We start from the raw sequence: 21,335 nt of genomic DNA, 5'->3' as shown, positions 1-21,335 counted from the left end.
ACCAAGAAAGCAGCACCAGGAGCAGAGCACATCCTTTGGACCCAGGGTCCCTGCGCTCGAGAAGATCCTTGACCACGGGAAGATTGAGGACAAGGACCTTCGTCCAGAGCCAACAAAGACAGAAAGCCTTCCCATGGAGCTGACACCCTGAATTTGGACTTGTCACCTACCAGACTGTGAGAAAATAAATTTCTCTTTGTTAAAGCCATCCACTTGTGGTATTTCTGTTATGGCAGCACTAGGTGGCTAAGACAGCCTGCTTTTTAACAAAGAGAGAGTAGGCCCCCGGCAAGTAAGAGAACTAAGTTAAAGTTAATAGCACTGTTACATTTTCATTGTATTTATTTTATGGTTACCATCTGCTTCTGGCAAGTGATAGTCATTTTCCATTACAGTAGTGAGATAAAGTTTGCTTTTAAAATACATTTATTTAAATAAAGAAAGTGAGCCTATTCAAAGAAAAATATTTTGTAAATAGTCTAAGTGGTTCTCTGATATGGCAAAAATCCTGATGGTGGCACAGGAATGACAAGAAGGATAAAATTTCATCATCGTTATTAACAATAATAAAGCGGCTACTACTATTGAGTATCTAAGGAGGCTTGGTGGTTCAGCGGTAGAACTCTCGCCCTCATGCGGGAGACCCGGGTTCGATTCCCGGCCAATGGATCTCATGCACAGCCACCACCTGTCTGTTAGTGGTGGTCTGTGTGCTTCTATGATGCAGAGCAGGTTTTGGCAGAGCTTCCAGACTACAACAGATTAGGAAGAAAGGCCTGGGAACCTACCTCCAAAAACAGCCGATGAAAACACTATGGATCACAACGGTCCAATCTGCAACCAATCACGGGGCTGGTGCAGGACCAGACAGTGTTTTGTTCCATTGTGCATGGGGTCGCCATGAGCTGGGGGCTGACTCCACGACAGCTCTAACACCAACAACCCTTCATGGAACGTTTTTTGTAGAGATTTTTAAAAGTGCATTGACGTATTTGATAATTAACAGCTAATATTTCCATTCACCATTAATTTCCTTTAGACTATGATTTTATAAGTCTTCATAGCACACAAGAGGCTCTGATTTGGAAAGGCATTCACTGGGACTCTCCCACAGCCTCAGCTCGGTGGCCTGGCAGTGCGTGTGGACAGCACCAGGTGTCCTCAGCCTTCGCTCCCCCTGCAGACTCAGTATTGGTCAAGGAAGCCCCCGTCTGCTTGGAGCTGTCTGTAGTCTCCTGCCGGCTTTGCAAATAGCCTTGCTCCTGAGTTATCTATCTCACTCCTCCTTCCTGGGCCAGTGACCAAAGGTATTCGCTCTAAGAGGCAACACTGGGCACAGTGGACGTGGAGAAAAGGCTCCATGTCACCACACTAGAAAAAGTGAGGAAAAAATTACAAGCTGCCCCAAAATGAGGAGTAGATCACAAAGAATTCTCACTCTGTCTAATCCAATTCAATCCAGACCTCCGTCAGTGTTTTTTTGGTTTTTTTACCTGAATTACTGCAGTGTTTTTCTTCCACCACTAGGTGGTAATCTCGTTTTAAAGGAATATTCATTCAAGTAATAATGCTGTTCAAAATGAAATGTAAAAATTAACTGTTTTTACCCCATCATACTGGGGATAAAAGCAAAGTCCCAAAACTCTCCTGCTGATGAAGATGTGGGCAAGCAGGAAATTCCAGACAGCGCTTAAAAAGAGTGTAAATTGACATCATCATTTCGGAGAGGAATTTGGCAGTAATGCTCAAGATGTGTAGGCCCTGTGGCCTTGCAAAGACACTTCTGGATGTGATAATGCGGTGATCTAGGGATGACTATGGCTGCCGTTTATTTTGTACTATGTGCCCCTATGTGCCAGATGCTGTTCTGACTGTAAGTAGCAACTCATTCAATCCTCACAACTCTAAGTAGGCACTATTATTTTCCCCCATTTACAAATAAGGAAATCAGGCACAGAAAGGTTAGGGAGCTTGCCCACAGTCACAGAGCTAGTCTTAGGCTGGGTTCTCTAAGAAGCAAAACCAGTAAAGTGTATAAATACACAGAAAGAGATTTATATCAAGGAAATGGCTCACGAGACTGTAGAGGCTGGAACATCCCAAGTCCGTGGTCAGAATAGAGGCTTCTCCTGATTCATGGAGCAGCAGGGGCTGGCGAACCTAAGATCAGCAGGTCAGACAGAAGGGCTCTAACTCACAAGATGCAAAGATCGATGAATCCAAAGATCGGCAGGCAAGACGGCAGGTAAGCTGCTAGCTCAAATCCCCAGAACCGGAAGTCAGACAAACAGGAGCCAGCTGCAGGATCCAGAGGGAGCTAAACCCCTCAAGCCTTGCCAGAACCTCAGCTTATATTCGGATGCAGGCCACACACCCGAGGAAGCCCCCTTTCCACTGATTGGCTGCTCACAACATCATGGAGGTGATCACATTATATCAAATCTCATCATGGAAGTGATCACATCATACGAACGCCAAACCACTGAGAATCGTGGCCCAGCCAAGTTGACACACAACCTTAACCATCACAGCTGGTAAATGGCAGAGCCATGATCCAAACCCTGCTTCCCACCACACTGCGTGTCCCCCACGAGTCCAGGAAGCACACACACTGCAGCGTGGTCAGTGACCTAGTAACATCACACTGCTACCCTAACAGCTCATTAGGACAGTGACAGATGAGGGAATACCACAGGGCATTAGGAGCAATGCACTAAGCATGATTACCTATATGCTTTGTGGTAGGAATACTGACGTTTGATTACTGGTGCCACTTCCAACCTTGCTAAAGGGTATTATGAAAAATACAGTGTATGTGCAGATTTATCTTTCAAAAATATGAAAAATTCTGAGTTCTGAGGCACATCTGCCCCAAAGGACATTGAAAAGGGACTCGGGACTTGCACCTTGGGGTAGTTGGAAGCACTAAGTGAGAGATACTGTGTGTGTCCAGCTTGTAACGATGCCTGGCATTTGATAAATGCTGAGGAGATACAAACTATAACTTATAGTTATAAAAAAATACAAAGGAGCCTTGAATAATGAGTTCTTCTGGTCTTGTTCTTGTCACTCTGGGATTCACCTGGGAGAAACATCAACCTCTGAAGCTCCAATTCCCCTTCCACCTATCTGTCTCCTGAACAACCCACACTTTTTGGGAAAAGAACCTCCCTGGTAAGAAGGTTTTGAATCATGTTCCTCCTGGTGCAGTGGCGCTGAGACCCAGAGCCCAAAGCTCAGAAAAAATTCTGAATGTACAACATCCAGGAATTACCAGGATAGGGCATGAAAAGGAGTTGTGAAAGGGGACCTGCTGCCTCCCAAAGGTGGTGTGGCATGATGGAAAGAACCCAACTTGGACCACAGAGGCCTTCATCTCAGCTCTGCCACTCCCGGGCTGTGGGAATTTCTTAGTCTCAGTTTCTTCGAGTGTGAAACGGACTAATAATATTTACTTGAGAATTCTGTCCTGACAGTAAAGCACCTCACATGGGACCTGGTAGGCAGAAGGTGCTCACCAAATAGCTGCAGACAGACACATCACACAACATGGGGACTGACTGATAAAAGAAACTAGGTCACTGTCAACCACAGTTCTGCCTTGCCCTAAATTGACCAGGTGTTATGAATTGTGTCCCTCCCCGCCTAGTCCAATTCCTAAACCCTATACTTGTGGGTGTAATCCTATTGGGAAATAAAGTTTTCTTTGCTATGCTCATTAGCTCATACCCCAATAGGGTGGGTTCTAAATCTAACCACTTCTGAGTTATAAAATCATGCAGGTTAGACACAGAGGTGTACACACACAGGGAAGACAGATGCCATATGACGAAGCCAAGGAAACAAGGAACTCCCGGAGCTACTGATAAGGAAGGAATCAACATGGCTGAGACCCTCTTTGGGCTTCCAACCTCCAGAACTTAAGAAAATTAATTTCTGTTCCTTAAAGCAAAAAAAAAAAAAAAAGCAATGCAGTAGACCTGAAGTGGTCAACACGGATAGATCTCAAAAACAAATGTTAAAAAAAGCAAGTAATAACTAAAAACACAGAAAGCCAAGCTGTGTATCATTCATAGAGAGCAATACAGACAGTAAAACTACAAAAGGATATACTGGAAAGACATACTGCCGATTTCTGATGGTGTTTGTCTCAAGGGGAGGGGAATGGAATTAGGGAAACAAAGAGTGGGCTTTTATCTGTAATGCTCTTATTTTATTTTGCTCTCTGTATAAATCTTATAAGCAGAGGGGGAAAACCTCAAACCCTAACCCAGCAGATCGTAAGGGATTCTCTAAGTTGTCTTCTACAGTATAAATAACTTAGGAGGACCCGTGGGCTTCTGGCAGCAGCACATCTCTGCTCAACATCTAGGCCTCTGCTGTTCTAGAACTCCGATGCCTTCCAGCGATTCTGACTCATAGCGACCCGACAGGACAAGGTGGAACTGTCCCAGAGTTTCCAAAGCTATAAATTTCTACAGAAGCAAACTACCACATCCTTCTCCCGCAGATGGTGGGTTCAAACCACCGACCTTTCTGTTAACAGCAGAGCACTTAACCGTTGCGCCACCAGGCCTCCTAGCTGGAAAAACTAGGTTCTGGTAAAATAAAAAGAAAGAAGTGGAGGGAGGGAGGGAGGGAGGAAGGGAAGTCAGTACTGCCTTTTACTTTGTAATTAATCCGTTTTAACAGACACGGTGTTTCTCTTTGAGCGCCTGGCTCCAAATAGGTTAAGTATTTCCTTAAAAATAAAAGTTCAAACTATTCCCTTGCTTAATTTTTTTTTCTGCGGGGGTGCTGGGGTGCAGTGGGGAGGGATAGGGCAGGGTAGGTTATAATGAAATGTTTAATTGCTCAGTAGAAAGCCACAGTGATTAAACAAATTACCCCTCTCCAACTCCTTTCATGATAAACAGAGAAAAGATTGAAGTTGTCAAGGATTTCATTTTACTTGGATCCACGATCAGCGCCCATGGAAGCAGCAGTCAACAAATCAAATAACATATTGCGCTGGGCAAATCTGTTGCAAAAGGCCTTCTTAAAATCTTAAAAAGCAAAGATGTCACTTTAACGACTAAGGCGCACTTGACCCAAGCCATGGTCTTTTAGGATGCCTCATACTCATGCAAAAGCTGGACAGTGAAAAAGGATGACTGAAGAATTGACACATTTGAATTATAATGCTGGTGAAGAATACTGAGTATACCATGGACTGCCAGAAGAACAAACAAATCTGTCTCGGAAGAAGTACAGTCAGAATGCTCCTTTAGAAGTGAGGATGGTGACACTTTGTCTCACTTACTTTGGACATGTTATCAGGTGGGACTAGTCCCTGGAGAAGGACATCATGCTTGGTAAAGTAGAGGGTCAGTATGAAAAAGGAAGACCCTCAACGAGATGGACTGATAGGGTGGCTGCAATGATGGGCTTAAACATACCTGCTATTGTGAGATGGCGCAGGACTGAGCGACGTCTCGTTTGGTTGTACACACGGTCTCTGTGAGTCGGAAACACCTGGATGACATCTAACGACTCCTTTTAAAGCCGGTAGGCAAATTGGTTTCCTAGAAATACACTGATTTATGACTAACCCTCTTTCTCTATTTATCAGGGTTAACACATATGAAACCATGAGTCATATGTTGACAATTTTTCCTAGAACTACAATAGGTTTATTGAAGTTAATGTTCTCACGTTATCAGGGGCTAACGGCTCTGAAAGTGGCCCTGCTGGTGCGATGGTTAAATGCTCAGCTGCTAACAAGAAGGTCGGCAGTTCAAACCCACCAGTAGTTCAGCGGGAGAAAAGACCTGGCGATCTGCTCCCGCATTTCGGCCCAGGAAAACTGCCCTCTGAGGCAATTCTACTTTGTCCTGTAGGGTAGCTATGATTTGCAATTGATTCGATGGCACACAATGGCTCTGAGGAAGAGGCCAGGTCTGGGGCGGGGGGTAAGCCACAAGTTTTGGAAAAAAATTGAAAATTGCTGTTCAGTACCAGCACAGAGCCTTTGTCAGTGGCTAAATGCATTAATAAGAATGGGCAGAACTGCAGAGGACAGAAGTGCAGAGTTTGAATGTAATGGATTGTCTCAATACTAAGGACTGTAAGGCTATATTCTATACTTCTGTGAGGTTTTTTTCAAAGACCAGTTTATACCTTTTTTTTTTATGCTCAAGTAGACTCTGTCCTTATTGCAAATCTTCCGTTTCATTTCCTGGGAGTTTAATATGCTGTATCTCACTTAGAGGAAGAAGTGGTACCCAAATACTAATAACATACACACCAATTTTTAAAAAACTGACTCATTTAGAATCTCAAATTTGGCTTTCTTCTCCATGCCTTAGCAGCAATAACTTTTTTCACTGACATTTTCCTCCCAGAAGGTTGAAGCTTCTTTAACCGGCAAGGTCTGAGGAGCCCCAGGATTGCAGTGAGAAGTCGGTGTACCCCTGTGCGGTGACGAGAAACTCACCAGGGATTCATCTAGGTGTTCACATACCAACCAGTCTTCCTGGTCAGACTCTGAGGGTCTCTATCTCATGCGACTCCTCATGCCACCAATAACTTAGAAGACTCCTATTACAGGAAGAAGACGGGGCCAAGATGAATTGATATTCACCCAACAGAACAATGTATTAAAATGAAATTTTGCTGGGTCTAGTCCGCCATGGTGGAGTCCCTCAATGGCACCAACGGTTTAAGCGCTCAACTATTAAGGCCTGATGGTCTGCCTCTGAAAATCCTATGGAGTGCAGTTCTCCTCTGAACACATGGGGTCACTAAGAGTCTGAACTGACTTGATAGCAACAGGCTTAGTCTCCCCAGGGAAGGCAACAGTAGTTCAGTGGAGGAATTCTTGACTTGTGTGTGGGAGAGCTGGGTTTGAGTCCCGACCAATACACCTCTCGTGCAGCCACCACCCGTCAGTGGTGTGTTGCTGTGATGGTGAAGAGGTTTCAGTGAAGTTTCCAGGCTAAGACAGAATAGAAAGAAGGGACTGGTAATTGACTTCTGAAAATCAGCCAAAGAAAACTCTGCGGATCACAACCATCTGATCCCAGTGTGCGTGGGGTCGTCAGGAGTCACGGGTGGACCCCACAGCAGCTAACAGCAGTCTCTCATGTCCTAGGAGAAGGCTCATTACAGCGGTGTAGCAAAACTGCTGGTACAACTGTTGAGTGTCTCACTCGATTTTTGATTTTGGAAATTTTAGGCTACAGGAGCTTATGCTGCTTGAAAAAAACAGGAGTACAGAAGCGTAGAGTCAACCCGAAGTTCTCCCTCAATCCTCCTCTCCTACCTGAATCTTACTTTCCTTGCCAGGTGACCATGGTTGACAGCTTAGTGAGGACACGTCCTCTTTCACGCATTCACATACAACAGACCAAGGCAACTGGACCGGTGGTCAAATTTTAAATGTGAAAACAAAATATAATTCCTAACTTTATGAAACTGTCCTATAAACACATAATTTACATGAAAAGAAACAGAACCAAAGCCTCATCATTTAATTCATATCTTTTATTTCTTACACCAGCTTATGAAAGAAAAAAGCGATTCAGCAGTTCACTCTCCTAAGACAGCAACTGTAACTTGAACGCTGAGAGACCCAGGCTACACAGCAGGGAGCCCTCCCGCAGGGCCGCCAAACAAACAGAACGAAGCCCCCAACTCGTTGCTCTGGAGTCGCCTCCGGCTTACACGACAGAGTAAAACTGCCTCATCGCGTTTCCAAGGAGCAGTCGGTAGATTTGAACTGCTGACCTTCTGGTTAGCAGCCCGGCTCTTAACCACCACACTACCTGTGCTCTCCTAGGGCTACTCTAGGCATTTACTTAATTTTCTCGAACCCAACAGCAACAAATAATTTTATTACCTATCAAACACAGAAATTCTTCTTCTTCTTCCCCCATGGCTGAAAATGTCCAAACAATGGATTTTCTCTAAATACAGGATCCATTGAATCAAACCAGCATATAGTTACTAAAACACCTACAATTACAATTCTCAAAGTGGGGTGTGGCTACTTCTAGGGGTTATGTGTTGAGGGATATTGCCAACAAGGTGGTGGACACGACCTACCTTCCCAGAAAGTAGTGTTTACGCGACACATCACATCCTTATTTTTCACAAACTTTAAATGGAAGCCTCTCTCCCCAAATGAAACATACAGAACCCCAGTATATAAAACAAATTCCAAGAGAACTTCGTTGGCATGGCAACTGGCTGATGGGAGTTCTCCACGCACGTTCTGGGGGTACCTGTCCTCTCCCCTCTGCCACAGTGTACCCCCCAAGGAAAGCGGAGAAGCAGGCACCTCCTGTGCTTGGCACCCCAAGCCTCATCGCGTTTCAATCTGATTCAGAGACTGGGATTCCTGCCCGGAACACAGCCAGCGTACAAAGGAGCCCAAGAGCCACCAAGGCTGTGCCAACCCTGCTCACCCTCTTTCAGGTAAACAATAGCTGGGGGTAGCATGGCTGGCATTTGATGTGCTGGACTCCAGCTCTTCAAATCTAAACTTCTAAGGCTTTTCAATGATTTTGGTTACATTTCAACACGTGAATACTTCTGCCTGGGTTAATGCAGCTCTCCTGAGTATCTCCATTTTTAAATCACAGTACACGGCAACGTCTTTCTCAACCTGAGAACGTACTGCATGTTCCCAGTGTCCTGTCCCCTAACCTGGTTTCTGAAGATTCTGGTTCTTTTCCCTGTCTGTATATTCTTCCAGTCGAAGAAGCCACTTGGACCAGTACTGGGAACAGAGCTCCGTGTCCATGAAGTGTGGGTGGGCAGGGGACCCATCTTTGTAGGCCACCACAATTAAGCCACATTGAACCTACGAAGAAACACAGGACACTTTCAATATTTCTACATTAGGTCCTGAGTCCACACTCATTTTCTTCTTTTTCCAGGGTGAACCCAGTCAGAACAAAGCAGTCTACAGTGATAACAGCTCCTAATTCAATTTCTGAGATGATGAAAGGCTGTACCAGGATACATAAAAACACAAAGATGACAGATAAAGACACTGAAGAATAGAATGTGATCATTAAAGACTAAAAACAACAACAACAACAACAGCCGAGGAAGAGGAGGAAAAAGTACTTTTTAAAGTGGTAGAAGGTCAAGGAGCAGAGTAGGCAGTGGGATGCTAGCAGGGGGAAGGCTGGAAGGAGTTGGGCAGCTATAAAGAAGGATTGAGCATGGCTTTTAAGTAGGTAGAGGCTCAGTGTCCCAACCTGAAAGCTATAGTTGGCATCATGGTTTATGGCACCAATGTACGCTGCAACTTGCAGTGGGCTGTCGAATGTATTTCGGATAAAAGGCTTTGGTTTCTCTGATGTCTTCCAATCAATCACACACAGCTTGTCCCTAAGAGAAACCAAAAGAAGTCTTTGTCGGTAAGAGTTCAAATTGAAAAACTCTATTTAGGTTAACTTCCTTCTTACCCAGCATACTACTCGTCACCCTATGCAAACCGTTGCTTCTGTTCTCCACTTTCCCAAAAGATAGCTCCCCTGGGCTTTACTTCTTAAGATCAGGCCGGCGAGATGCTTTCTTCTGTGATCCCGATTCAGGCTGGTGACAAGCTGGTCAAGAGGTAGGATATAAACGACTTCCTGAAGTGCAGAGAGGGTCACAGGTGTGGCCCACATGGGGATACTGGGAAACCTTCCTCCAGTTTCTAAACTTTCTCCCAATTCCTTTGGACTGCCACGGTCTCCTTTCTTCTAAGAGTTGACAGGGAAATTCAAACTATTGTTGTTTTAGTTGATTGTGCTTCAAATGCCCATCAGGATGAAACACAACAGGCCAGGAGCAAAGTCCCTATCATGAAGGACCAGGCACCGTGGTGCCTTAAAAGTTGTCTTACTCAGAAACCAAAGGTGAGGTGAAAAGCCATCAACATTTAATATGCACCAAGCATAGGAGCCCTGGTGACATGGTGGTTAAAAGCTTTTACGGCTGCTAACCAAAATGGTCGGCAGTTTGAATCCACCAGCTGCTCCTTGAAACCCTTTGGGGCAGTTTCACTCTGTCCTATAGGGTCACTATGAGTCAGAATTGACTCACGGCAATGGGTTTGATTTTTTTTATGTGCACGAATATGAAAAAGGAGACCTGGTCCCTGCCCTAAAAGTTTATGCACAGGGTAGGGTGTCTTACTATTAAGGATATTGGGAAAATGAAAAAAATTCCGTAACTACAGAGGAGCTTATACAAGGTACTTAGTAAGGTCAGTCTAGAGCAGCAAGGTCTCAAAGAAATAAAACGTGAGCCGTCTTAAATTTCCTAGTAGCCACATCAAAAAAGAAGAAAAAAGAAACAAGTAAAATGTTAACATTTTATTTAAGCTAATGTATCTAAATTATAATTTCTACGTTATTAATAATTTATTTTTGTTGTTATTGAGAATATACACAATCAAGACAAACATCAATTCAGTAGTTGCTATTAACATCTAAGGTATTAATGGGATATTTTACGTTTTTCCATGAAGTCACTGAAATCTACTTTGCATTTTACGTAACAGCACCTCTCCTTTAGGACTGGTCACTATCAAGTACTCAGTAGCCATATGTGGCTAGTGGCTACTCTACTGGACAGTGCAGGTTGAGATAACCCCACTGTCCTTTTAATATCTGTAACGTTATCATTGTCTCTGTAATACTGCAAAGTCTCACAACCTACGCAAATGAGCAAAGGGCCTCAGTAACTGCAGGAGGCTGCCGTTCTGGTTCTCTCCTTGACTTAACTGAAATACCAGAAAGATTCTCCCATGGATCACTGTTTATAGTCAGGTAATAGGACTTGCAGAATTTAATAATGGAGAAAAAATCTTAGTAGTATTAAGTCCAAATTAAAACCGTGATATTCACAAATAGCTCTTAAGGGAAATGAAAATACACTCAGACTTGTTATGTGAAAGGGAGATTAAAATTACAAGATACAATGTTACCAAAACTACTAGCAGCGTGCCCTTAAAGGCACAGGTAAGTAAGTACACTCATCTCTATTACCATTTAAAATACACACATCCTTTGATCCAGAAGTTTCCCTTCTAGGTACGTACCCGAGGGCAATAATTTGATATCCTGGGTGCGAGTGATAATTGCCTGGGAGACCTAAGCGCTCACGCGCAGGCCCATTCCAGAGCAAGAGTCTATCCTGAGCGCACGTATCGGCCATCCAAAACGACCGAACAGCAACAATGCAAAGCAGCCCTGAGCATCTATCTACAGAAACTCTCCCAGTAGCATACGAGACGCACTCAGGGCAGCACTGTTAGTAATTGCGAATAACTAGAAATAACTTCAATGAAGATGCTTCACTCATTAAAGGAATAACAAACAGCTGTTAAAAGGAGAGAAAAGGCTCAAAAGGATACTGTTAACATGCTAACCTTTACTGAGTAGAACGTATGCATTTTTGGCACTGTGCGTGGAATAAAAGAGAAAAAGGTTTAACCATTTTAACAAGTCCATGAGATAGCAACTATTACGAGTCTTATTTTACATATGAACAAATTGAGGTACAGAAAGGCTAAGTAACCTAAGATTAAGATGAAAAGCCAGACTCTAGACCCCAGCAGCCTGGTTTCAGAACCCAGCACCTTGCCAGCTTTGTGATACGTATACCTGGAGATTCCTATGTACTGTGCCTCTCCAGATCGCTGTGTAACAATACACAGCGTTGTGTGTGTGCATGTTGGATTAGTTAACTCAAGTTTTTATAGGAGAATCTGACAGGATCATTCCCAGAATAAAGCACTGGTCAAGGCCAGTTAAAGAAAGAAGTATCAGTTTACCAAAAAGTGAAATCATGATACGGGGGAAGGACGAACAGGTGAAGCACAGGGCATTTGGGGCCAGTGAAAACTCTTCTGTATGATACCCTAATGGTGGATACCTAACACTATGCATTTGCAAAACCCACAGAACTGTGTAACACAAAGATGGAACCTAACCCCAATGTAAACTATGCATGTTAGTTAACAACGATGTATCAGTATCATTTCATCAAAACAAATATACCAAAATAATGCACGATGTTAATAACAGCAGAAGCTGTACAGGGGGAAAGAGAAGATATGGGAACTCTCTTTCCTGTACACCTAAACCTGCTATGCAAAATAACGTGTTTTTGGGAAAAAAAAAAAAAAAGTGGGGGTGGAGACAAATGACTGCATGTATAATTATAAAATATCCCTGAAGAAAACACAAGAACATTTTAACAAAGGTTAAAAACAGAGAGGAAGTGGGAACACTCACTTTTAATACTGTTTGAATTAGCCAAATATATGTGTTATCCATTAAAAATTCTTTTTAAATCTCTAAAACCTTAGACTCAAAAATGTTCAATGCTCACTGTTGATGCCCAGACTTAAAGAGCAAAAAACAATCTATCAACCAATAACAAACAAATGGCAGTGTTCTGGACATATTTCACTATTTTATATCTACATGAAAATTGTTTGGTGTCAGGAGCTTTGTGCAGGCCTTGGGTAGAAGGGATTGCCTGGCTCCCTTGGTTAATCTAAAGGGCAGCCAAAAATAGCCCAGTAAATGTCCAGGCATTTCTGAAATGTCTTTTCAGATATGAGGCAGCAATGACACAAAGCCGTTAGGTGGCCTAAACACGGTTTCCAGACTAACAAATATTCTCTTACCATTCTTTTTTAATTGAGATTTTACCTAGCTCTCCAAGGGTTACACTTACAGGTTTTCTCCCCATCCTGTTGTACTGCTTCCCTGCTTTATTTGGTACAGCTGTACCTGCAGGTCACAGCTACCCCTGGAATCTGGAGTAAATGGGAAAATCAGTAACACCAAAGCAGTTTAAAAACCACAGGAAGTTTCAGTAAACTTAGTTCTTATCTATGGCAACTACTGACTGGAAGAGCTGATTTTCAGGACCAACGGATCATTTAGGAAAACAGGAAATAAAATGCAGGAATCAAATTAGATCTTATGTCTGCGACCTTGCTAGAGGCGTAGGGAAGAGGAAGGACAAGCTGGAAAACAGGCCATCCTAAGGATAAAAAAAAGTTATGCCTTTTCTCCACCAAACAATTTTTTTTAAAACTGACTGAAAGCCTTTAATGAGGGCTCAGTTTGATTTCTGAACATCAATTTACAAAGATTATGAATCCCTTCTCCCCGTATCCCCCCCCTCAATGTCCCACACATTGGCTGAAAGAGGCAGAGGCTGAAGTATCTACAAGCACATCTTGAAGCAGGAGGACAGGTAATGTCTGGTGGCACTGTCAGTCCCGGCCTGCGTTAATGCGCCCCCATGCTACGAAGGAAACAAGCTAACACTTACTGATACTTGGCCACGCAGTCCAGCAGACCCACATACTTGAGGCCTTCATGTCGAACGGCGCTTTCAAGAGCTCGCACCCCACTGACATCTTTCAGAACATGCTGGATGCTTTCAATGTAGCCAGATTCTACATTTCCATCTCTCTCTTTGGAATTCCCCTGGGGTGAAAGTATGCACTCCAAGGCTTCATGGAACCGTTTCCCTTGTAAAAATGTGTCTGAAAAGAAAATCGGGGAAAGGAAATAAAAAAACAAAAACAAAGCTAATACTAAAAACAAATACTCTAATAAAAAAAATTACACAAGTTACCATTAAGTGATAACCCCAAGGCGTCAAATTTCAGCTCAAATGAAAGCAAAAGATGCATTTTTGAAAATCAAAGGGATTAGAATAGTTTAGACAATAAAATGGATTAAAACGAGGTATTTCTAGTAGAATTAGGCCAAAGCTAGTAGAACATAAGTTTGAGAACTACAGGACCACACTTAGTTTATGGTAAGATATATTCAAGTAGTAAAAAAGGTTGTCATATTTAATTTAGAAATGTAAAGGACTGTGCTTCTGTTTCCAACCAAAACTCAATTGTGAAGGTAGGTAGAAGGATTCTTTTGCTAGCAGGATTAATGACTGGCAAGGATTGAAGACTTAAGGCGCACATCCATTAAAAACAATCGATCGGACATTGTGGGATTTTGCACGGGGGGAGCAGAGGGAGGCTATACATGACATTCTTTACCTGCACCCTATTTTTTAAGCAACCTGAGACAATTATCCTGTCCTGAATTTTTTTTTTCCTCATGCACTTTTAAGAAAAGGGAACACAAAGTTATTCAACAAAAGCAAAAAATACTATATATCCACTTGGTTCTTAGCAAGGGAAGGAGAGACAGACAGACAGAGGGGCACTGTTGTGCTAGACTGTGGCTTTGGTGCTTTCACAACATTTTACTGAGTTCCCAAGCATGGCAAGGCAAGTATTACAATGCCCATTTTAATGCATGAGGCTCTCCAGGCCTAGACAGTGCTGTTATTTTGCCCAAAAGCAAAAAACTGGAATGGCAGCCGGCCACTACAGCCTGTGTTCTTTCCAGCCACCACAAAGCAAAGAGCACAGAAGGCAAATTCAAGACACTAAAAACATTATCAGATATCCACAGGAACAGAGCAGGAAATACACACGCTTGGAGACAGGCCCACAGAAACTGGGGAAAATAATCTCATTTAATGAAGTAGTATCAAACCACAGTACCTATCAAATATACTTTATAAAGACTTTTAAGGTCAGTTCTCCTGCCAAAAAATGAAACTGCTTCTAGTAACTTACTTGGAGAGTTAATGACATTCAACTTAGGAAGAACTAAGTTATTTCACCCCAAATTTACTGGGTCAATTGGACTTCTTAGCCCATCAAAGGCCTATAAGAAATTTAAGATTGATGGAATTAAAACCTAGGGAAAAGAAGTGTAGTATTGTCTAGACTAGCTTAATAAAAAGCAGAATATAAATCTGTTAAAAACAGAAAACAAATTGCTCTATCAATTCCCATGTAAACACACAATTCACCCTGATGCAGCCTTAAGCCCCAGCTGGCTTCTTCACATACATAAATGACCACAAACACGGGAAACCTAGATTACAAGATCCCTTAGGTTCTAAAGCTTAGAATATTAAAACATGATTCAACTTTAAAAAACGATTCAAGAATAGATTTACTGCAGGTAACACCGAGTCAGGGTATTTACTCAAGCAATGAAAGTGAAGTATTTTCAAGGCTCAGCACACAAACGCATTTTAAAAAATTCATGAGTTGATAGAACCGGCAGGATTGCTATTTTAGATTAAAAAATCAGTGTAGCAAGCAATGGAAAAAAACAACCCCTAATCCTTTCCACTAAGATCAACAATTTAAATAAAAATCAGACTTTCTCATCCTCGCCAAACTTCATAACGTAAACTGATGCTTGGGGAACTGCTCCAGCATTAGGGAGAAAGCCAGCTCTGGGCATAGCTCTATGATCCGGCCTTGGCAAACCTGGCAAAAAGGAATTTATCAATCAAGTATTTTTCAAACTGACTCATTATCAATTCAGTGGGTTATGCTTTTTTTCTTTTGGCCACAGCACTAATCTGTATACCGTAAAAAAGGAGTGATTCTGTTTAACATTGATCCTCAATTAACTGAGGAACACAGCACAGTGCTTACTACTCTATCTAGGTCAACAAAGTTGACTTCATTGAAAAACCATCAGTTTTCTCTCACATACGTTGGTGGGGTTAATTCACCATCCCAAAAAGATGTTCCTTCCTTTATCAAAAGGGCCACCAGAGTACTTCTTTACTTGGTGCCAATAGCTACACACCCAGGTCTCCTCCTGTCCCAGTAGTTCTCTGCCTTTACACTTCTGCTGATTTTGCAGAAACCCTGGGGACATAGCGGTTAAGAGCTCCAGCTGCAAACCAAAAGGTTGCCAGTTCAAATGCACCAGGTGCTCCTTGGAAACCCTAGGGGGCAGTTCTACTGTGTCCTATAGGGTCGCTATGAGTTGGAATCAACTCGAAGGCAGTAGGTTTGGTTTTGGTTATAACGATTTTAGGATTCCCACAAGCTGTGACATTCCTGGTTTAAGGAAAACGGAACAGCTTCTCACGAAGAAAATATCAGCTCTAAATTCTAATGGTACAAATAAAAAACTTAAAATGCCATTAAGATTTTTAATGTTGCTTGTTTACAAAGCAGAGAACAGTTTGATGGTTGTTACTAATATCTTAAGCAAGCAGTCAGCCCCTGGATGTATTCCTTGCTCCTCACATCTGGGTGATGTTATAATGGGCTAAAATCTTGACTATCTTTGGCCAAATTCACTTGCACGTATAATAACTTATTATTTCTCTTTAAAACACGTATGTCCACAAGTTTAATGTGTTAAATATACACATATATTGTTTTTCTCTAAGACTCCCGAAAATAAGTACAATACTCTTAAAGTATCCATGTACCACAAGGGTAGCTGTACTACTCTCTGGAAAGCACAGTGCTAAGGAATGGTCAATGGAAAACTTAGCTTTAACAATATATATCATTTTTAGAGGACCAACTAATCCATGAGCTGATCTTTTGTTTTTCAATGGAAACTGTTTAAGAAAGTGATTCTCGTCACTAGTCTAAGCCTAATAAGTAAGTTAGGAACTGAAAGCTAAAATTTATTCAGTCTGAATTCCTAATTGAGGACACCTCATTGTCTCAATTTACTAAACTCTAAAAACAATTCCTGTGTCTAGCTTGTTGCCAGGGTCTGTAAATTCACCAGTCTACACTCATCAGCAAAACAAGGGTATAGTTAACTAGATTTTGAACAGAACGCCTAGCAAACAACTAGAATTCTGTTACCAGATGACTTTTTTTTTTCATAATCAAGGGAAATAATTCTAGTATTTTTAAGTTTGTAGCTTATAAATGAATTTTATGTATCATTTAATCATATTACTTGATCTCTCTGTGTTTCAATTTCATCTGTAAAATGGGGATATCATCTCTGCTTCACAGGGTTGTTACAAGAATGAGATAATTTAATGCACATAAAGCGCTACTTAATGCTAATTATTGTTATATGAAAGTAGTCCCTCACTAGTAGAGTTTTAAAAAACCCAATTCGTTTTTTATGACACTGGTACTCTATATCCCAGAAAACACAGAACCAGGAACGAGAGCATTACTTGAAGAATATGCTGCAAAGCCATCTTCTCCCAGTTCTAGTATCATTCGCTGTTTCCACCTCTCCAAATAGAAGACCTGTTCTGATGTCATGGTCTGTTGCAGGACCCGGGTCACACTTGGTATCACATTCCGTTGCAAAGGGATTTTCAAGGGAATTGAAGGATCACTTGCCGTATTTGATATTACCCTTTTCTCTGGATTGAGGAGAGGAAACCAGTTTCGTGGAGTCCTTGTTTCATCATCTTGCTTTGGGGGCTTATGCTTACTCACAGGTCCATAGAGTAATGCATCTTCCTCAAGCAGTGATTCTGGGGTCCGAGCATGGCTTCTGAATGACAAGACAGACTGAACTAAATCAGAGTATTTTTCTTGGTCCACCTCTTCATAAATGGTCACTTTTTTCTTCCGGCCACACGAATGAGAAGTAGAGAAACCCACACAGGGGGCTGCTTGTATAGAAAACCCCTTTGCATTTCTGAGTTGCCTGCAAACGGTCTGAAAAACCTTCATCTTTAGATTTTTTTAAGTTTTCACTTCTCTCTAGTTTATTTGCAAAGTCGAGGACCTTTTTCTCCTTGCATTCCTATTAAAGAGAAAAGTAGTGTTAGATACCAGGCATGTTAAGTAGTTGAACCATCAAGTGAAAGGTGCTCCAAAACACTGCATATTAAAATTGTATCCAGTAAAATTTTTCGAAATTTGGACAAGGCCATTTCCCAAGACTCGCATGAATTCCAGAAGGACCAACCAAACCAAACCTGCTGCCATCGAGTCGATTCCGCCTCATAGCGGCCCTATAGGACAGAGCAGAACTGCCCCCTGAGAGGTTCCAAGGATCGCCTGGCAGATTTGAACTGCCAACCCTTTGGTTAGCAGCCATAGCCATAGCACTTAACCACTATGCCACCAGGGTTTCCCCAGAAGGGGCATCACTTACTAAACGCAAATTAGTAGACAGCCTAGGACAAGAGGTCCTCAATCTTGAATGTGAAGGAATGTGACACCCAGTAACCGAGGCGTGTGAGACTGAGAAAAACGCAACGGTCGAGGCCATGACCTACCAGCTACAACGGTAACAGCTAACACTTCGCGATCCACCTCCGAATACCAGGGACTTCGCTAAGTATTCTGAATGGATTTTCCTCCCTTAATCCCCACGTCTTCTAAGGCGGGCACTATTACGACACCGTCTTACAGCTGGTAAGCGGCGACTCACAGGGCCCACAACCGTGACTCCAAGACGGCGGGCGCCCGCTCCGCCCTAAGTGTGGACCACAGCGGCGCTGGAGGACTGTGGCCACGAGGAGGGAAATCGGGGCTGGGGACGAACGACTGGAGGAGAAGCCCGGCCCGCGGCAGGGGTCGGTACCTTAGAAGTCACAACGCTGCGACCGGGCGACGCTTCGCTGACTACCCAGACAAGGACATCCTCTCGTGACCCGTACTTTTGTGGGTCCCGCGCTTTCGTCTTGAGTTAGGCCCCACCCGAGGCGCGCCGGCCCCAGCATGCACTGCGGCGCCCGCGCACCGCCCCCAGGCCTCAGTCAGCCTAGACTCTCATGCGATCGGTGGGGAGCCGCTCCTCTCGGGCGGAAGCGCGGGCGCCTCCAAATCGCGGCACTTTGCTCTCACGAGATCTTCTTTACGTCACTGCTCGTCGCCATCTTGGACTCGGGCTGAGGGATAAATCCCCCCCGCACTAGAAGCTCGGTCTTTCTTGCGACGCGCCTTGCTGGGAGAGTACTGGTGCCTCCGTGTACCTGGCGCTGGCCAGTGGTCGGCAGTTTCTGCGCGGTGCGGAGCGAGGGTAGGCCCCGCGTTTTTATGCCCGGCTCCAAGATGGACGACAGCGGGAACGGGGGAGGCCGCTCTGGGGAAGCACGTGGCGCGCTGGTCGCCTGCTCCCGGGGCTGCTGGGATGGTGGCGGAGTCCCGAGGCCTCCCGCCGCCGTCGGGCAGGGAGGCCAGCGGAGGCGGGGCCGCGGCCGCCCCTGAGAGGCAACCCGGCGGCGGCTGCGGCGGCGGCCCATCTTCTTCTTTCCTCGCACAGCTAGGGGGCCCCTGCTCGAGACCCGCGTCGCCATGGCCGCGGTTCCCGAGTTGCTGCAGCAGCAAGAGGAGGACCGCAGCAAGGTGAGACCCTCCCCGCGCTGAGGCTACGGGAGGCTGAGGCCACCGCAGGCTGGGCCCGCCGACCTCTCACGTCGCGATCCCCGCGATCCGATCCCCACATTTCTTTCCTCGACCCAGTACCCGCACGCCCCACGTCCCTGGTGCCTCGTGCTCCTGAGTCTCCCCGCGGAGGAGGGAACCGGAGACGCGGGGTCTTACTGAGTCGTACCTGCCCCGGTGCCCTTTGTCAGGGCCCGAGCGGGTGGGAGCCCGTCGAGTTTCTGGGGGTGGTCTCTGGACACCTGGGGACGTTTTCATATTAAACGTTTTTAAATCGTCATAACGGCTTCGTGGCGACTTACCAGTGAACGTGACAAAGTGAAAGCTTCCTAATATTTAACGAACGTCAGGGCTTGGTTTTGCTTCCAAGCTGGTCCCCTTTGAGAAACGCTTTTTTTTTTTTTTTTTTTTTATCGCCCGCACGAGGGAAATTCTATCAAGTTAGATCTGAAGCGTGCTTGTTACGGCTACATAAACGTTAAAGAGCATGCAGTGGGAGCCCTGACATTTTTAGTGGGCACTAAAATACTTGTCGAACTTTTTTTTTTTCCTTAATCTTTTGTATTTATGTAAATTACCTCATGGCGCGTGAAGTTTGAGGTCTAAAAATCAAATTAATAAATTAATACTACCTGATCCAATGAAAGGTTTGGAGATAATCCTCTAATCCTTTATTGGGCCTTTAAGTCTAAGGGTCCTTTTTTTTTTTTTTTCGCAATACGTAGAGGCGGATAAGAACTGCAACGTTGTGTGCAAATCCTCGACATAAAAGTTGTTCTACCAGAAAAATGGAAAAAAATTAAAGGCGCTCTCTAAGTAACCTGCAAGGCGTTTAAAGAAGTTACGTCGTTGTAGGAAGTAAGAGCACCTCTGAATGGTGAAACTTTTTCCTCTGACTACACAAATAAGGATATCACTGTTGTATTGGAATGCACCTTTGTGAGTGGCGTTGTCTTGGTTGGGATATTATAGTTTTTTGAAAGTTGAAATTAAAAAAAAAAATTTTTTTTTTTTTTTAAAGATAAAGTGGGAACCTGGTACTACAATTTTTTTCTAGAACATTGTAAAAGTCGTTTTCTCCCTAAAATGTAGATATTGCATAGGAATTTTGATTGCAACTTTCTTTCCTGTTACCTTCTTCCTTGTAGCTTTCTCGGTCCAGAATCAGTTTTTAGAAAGCTGTTTAAAAGGACTTGATTGCTTCAAGCTGCTTCCTTAGTAGTTGTAGCTGATGATCATCCTGGTTTTTAAACTGACTCCCCGCGGTTCTGATTGCCCCAGCAAAATCTGAGGAGGATTAGGAAGGCTGTTTCCTTTCTCCTGGTTGAAATGACTTGCAGGAACTTTGTCCATATCCATGGTAAAGAGCATTATATGGAATTATTTTCCTTAAAATGTTTTTACAGGAGGGAAAATAAACTAAAATATGACACTAACACATGACTTCGTTTTGCTTTGTGCTACTAGTCCTCTGCGTTACGTTTTACAACACTTGGTTAATGGAGTCTCAGTGATTTTAGAATCCTCCAAAATGGAGCTCACAACATGTGTGAAATGGTAACAGGCCAAATCTTGGGCAAACTGTTCTATAGCCTTGGTACAGCTTTGTAGTCACTGAAATAGATAACACTTTTACTTAAAAATATTTACATTTAAATTTTCTGATTTGTTTTGGTTTGGAATTTCCAGGAGGATAGTTGATGGGTTTGCCCAATCCCACCCCCAGTGGTTAAGACCCAAGTAGGGGACATGATTGATTTTTTTAGGAAATTGAGTGCTAGCACAGTACTTCTGGGGTGGGGGACTAGTGCAGCAAAACTGGCACGGGAGTATTTGGCTGTGTCTGGTACCCTGACACTTCCATTTTGTAACATTTAGGTGAAGGTATTGGGGTTTGTCTCCTCAAAAATAGTTCCGGGGAAGAATTACATGGTTAATTCTGCTTTTAACTTTATGCTAATGGGGAAGATTGCTTTTTGAGGGAGTTTTACTGAGCCCAGCCCTTGAAAACTAAAATTAGCTTTATGTCCTGTCTACACTAATACCGCTAGGTATTATGGTACCTGAGAAAAATATCACCTCTCCCACCAATGCTGACTGCTGGGAGTTCTCA

General features: G+C 43.5%; 2 protein-coding genes across 2 annotated transcripts in view; one reads left to right on the top strand and one right to left on the bottom strand.

Annotated features, from left to right (window-relative positions):
- Positions 1 to 7,512: 7,512 nt before the first annotated feature.
- On the bottom strand, positions 7,513 to 19,134 carry MGME1 (mitochondrial genome maintenance exonuclease 1). Its single transcript, XM_049869154.1, has 6 exons — positions 18,683 to 19,134; positions 18,267 to 18,341; positions 17,050 to 17,567; positions 13,336 to 13,552; positions 9,249 to 9,381; positions 7,513 to 8,845 (listed from the first exon to the last, which is right to left on the bottom strand). Exons 1-6 carry the CDS (start codon positions 19,132 to 19,134, stop codon positions 8,684 to 8,686), a joined length of 1,557 nt encoding a protein of 518 aa, XP_049725111.1. The 3' UTR covers positions 7,513 to 8,683.
- SNX5 (sorting nexin 5) overlaps positions 18,738 to 21,335 on the top strand; it is a 27,710-nt gene continuing 25,112 nt past the window's right edge. The window contains exons 1-2 of the mRNA XM_049870016.1: positions 18,738 to 18,857; positions 19,101 to 19,183. Coding sequence (XP_049725973.1) covers positions 19,133 to 19,183 — 51 coding nt within the window. The 5' untranslated portion in view covers positions 18,738 to 18,857; positions 19,101 to 19,132. The remainder of the gene's footprint in view (positions 18,858 to 19,100; positions 19,184 to 21,335) is intronic.

This window comes from Elephas maximus, chromosome 25, assembly GCF_024166365.1.
Source record: "Elephas maximus indicus isolate mEleMax1 chromosome 25, mEleMax1 primary haplotype, whole genome shotgun sequence".
Taxonomy (NCBI): domain Eukaryota; kingdom Metazoa; phylum Chordata; class Mammalia; order Proboscidea; family Elephantidae; genus Elephas; species Elephas maximus.
This window is presented reverse-complemented; position numbering and strand designations above follow the sequence as displayed.

Coding starts and splice junctions, on each gene's coding strand:
- MGME1 (XM_049869154.1), bottom strand. CDS start 19,134: ATGGCGACGCGGGTCTCGAGCAGGGGCCCCCTAGCTGTGCGAGGAAAG. Junction 17,568..18,266: donor GAGTCACGGTTGTGGGCCCT/GTGAGTCGCCGC, acceptor AACTTAAAAAAA/TCTAAAGATGAAGGTTTTTC. Junction 13,553..17,049: donor CTTTGCAGCATATTCTTCAA/GTAATGCTCTCG, acceptor TTTTCTTTTCAG/ACACATTTTTACAAGGGAAA.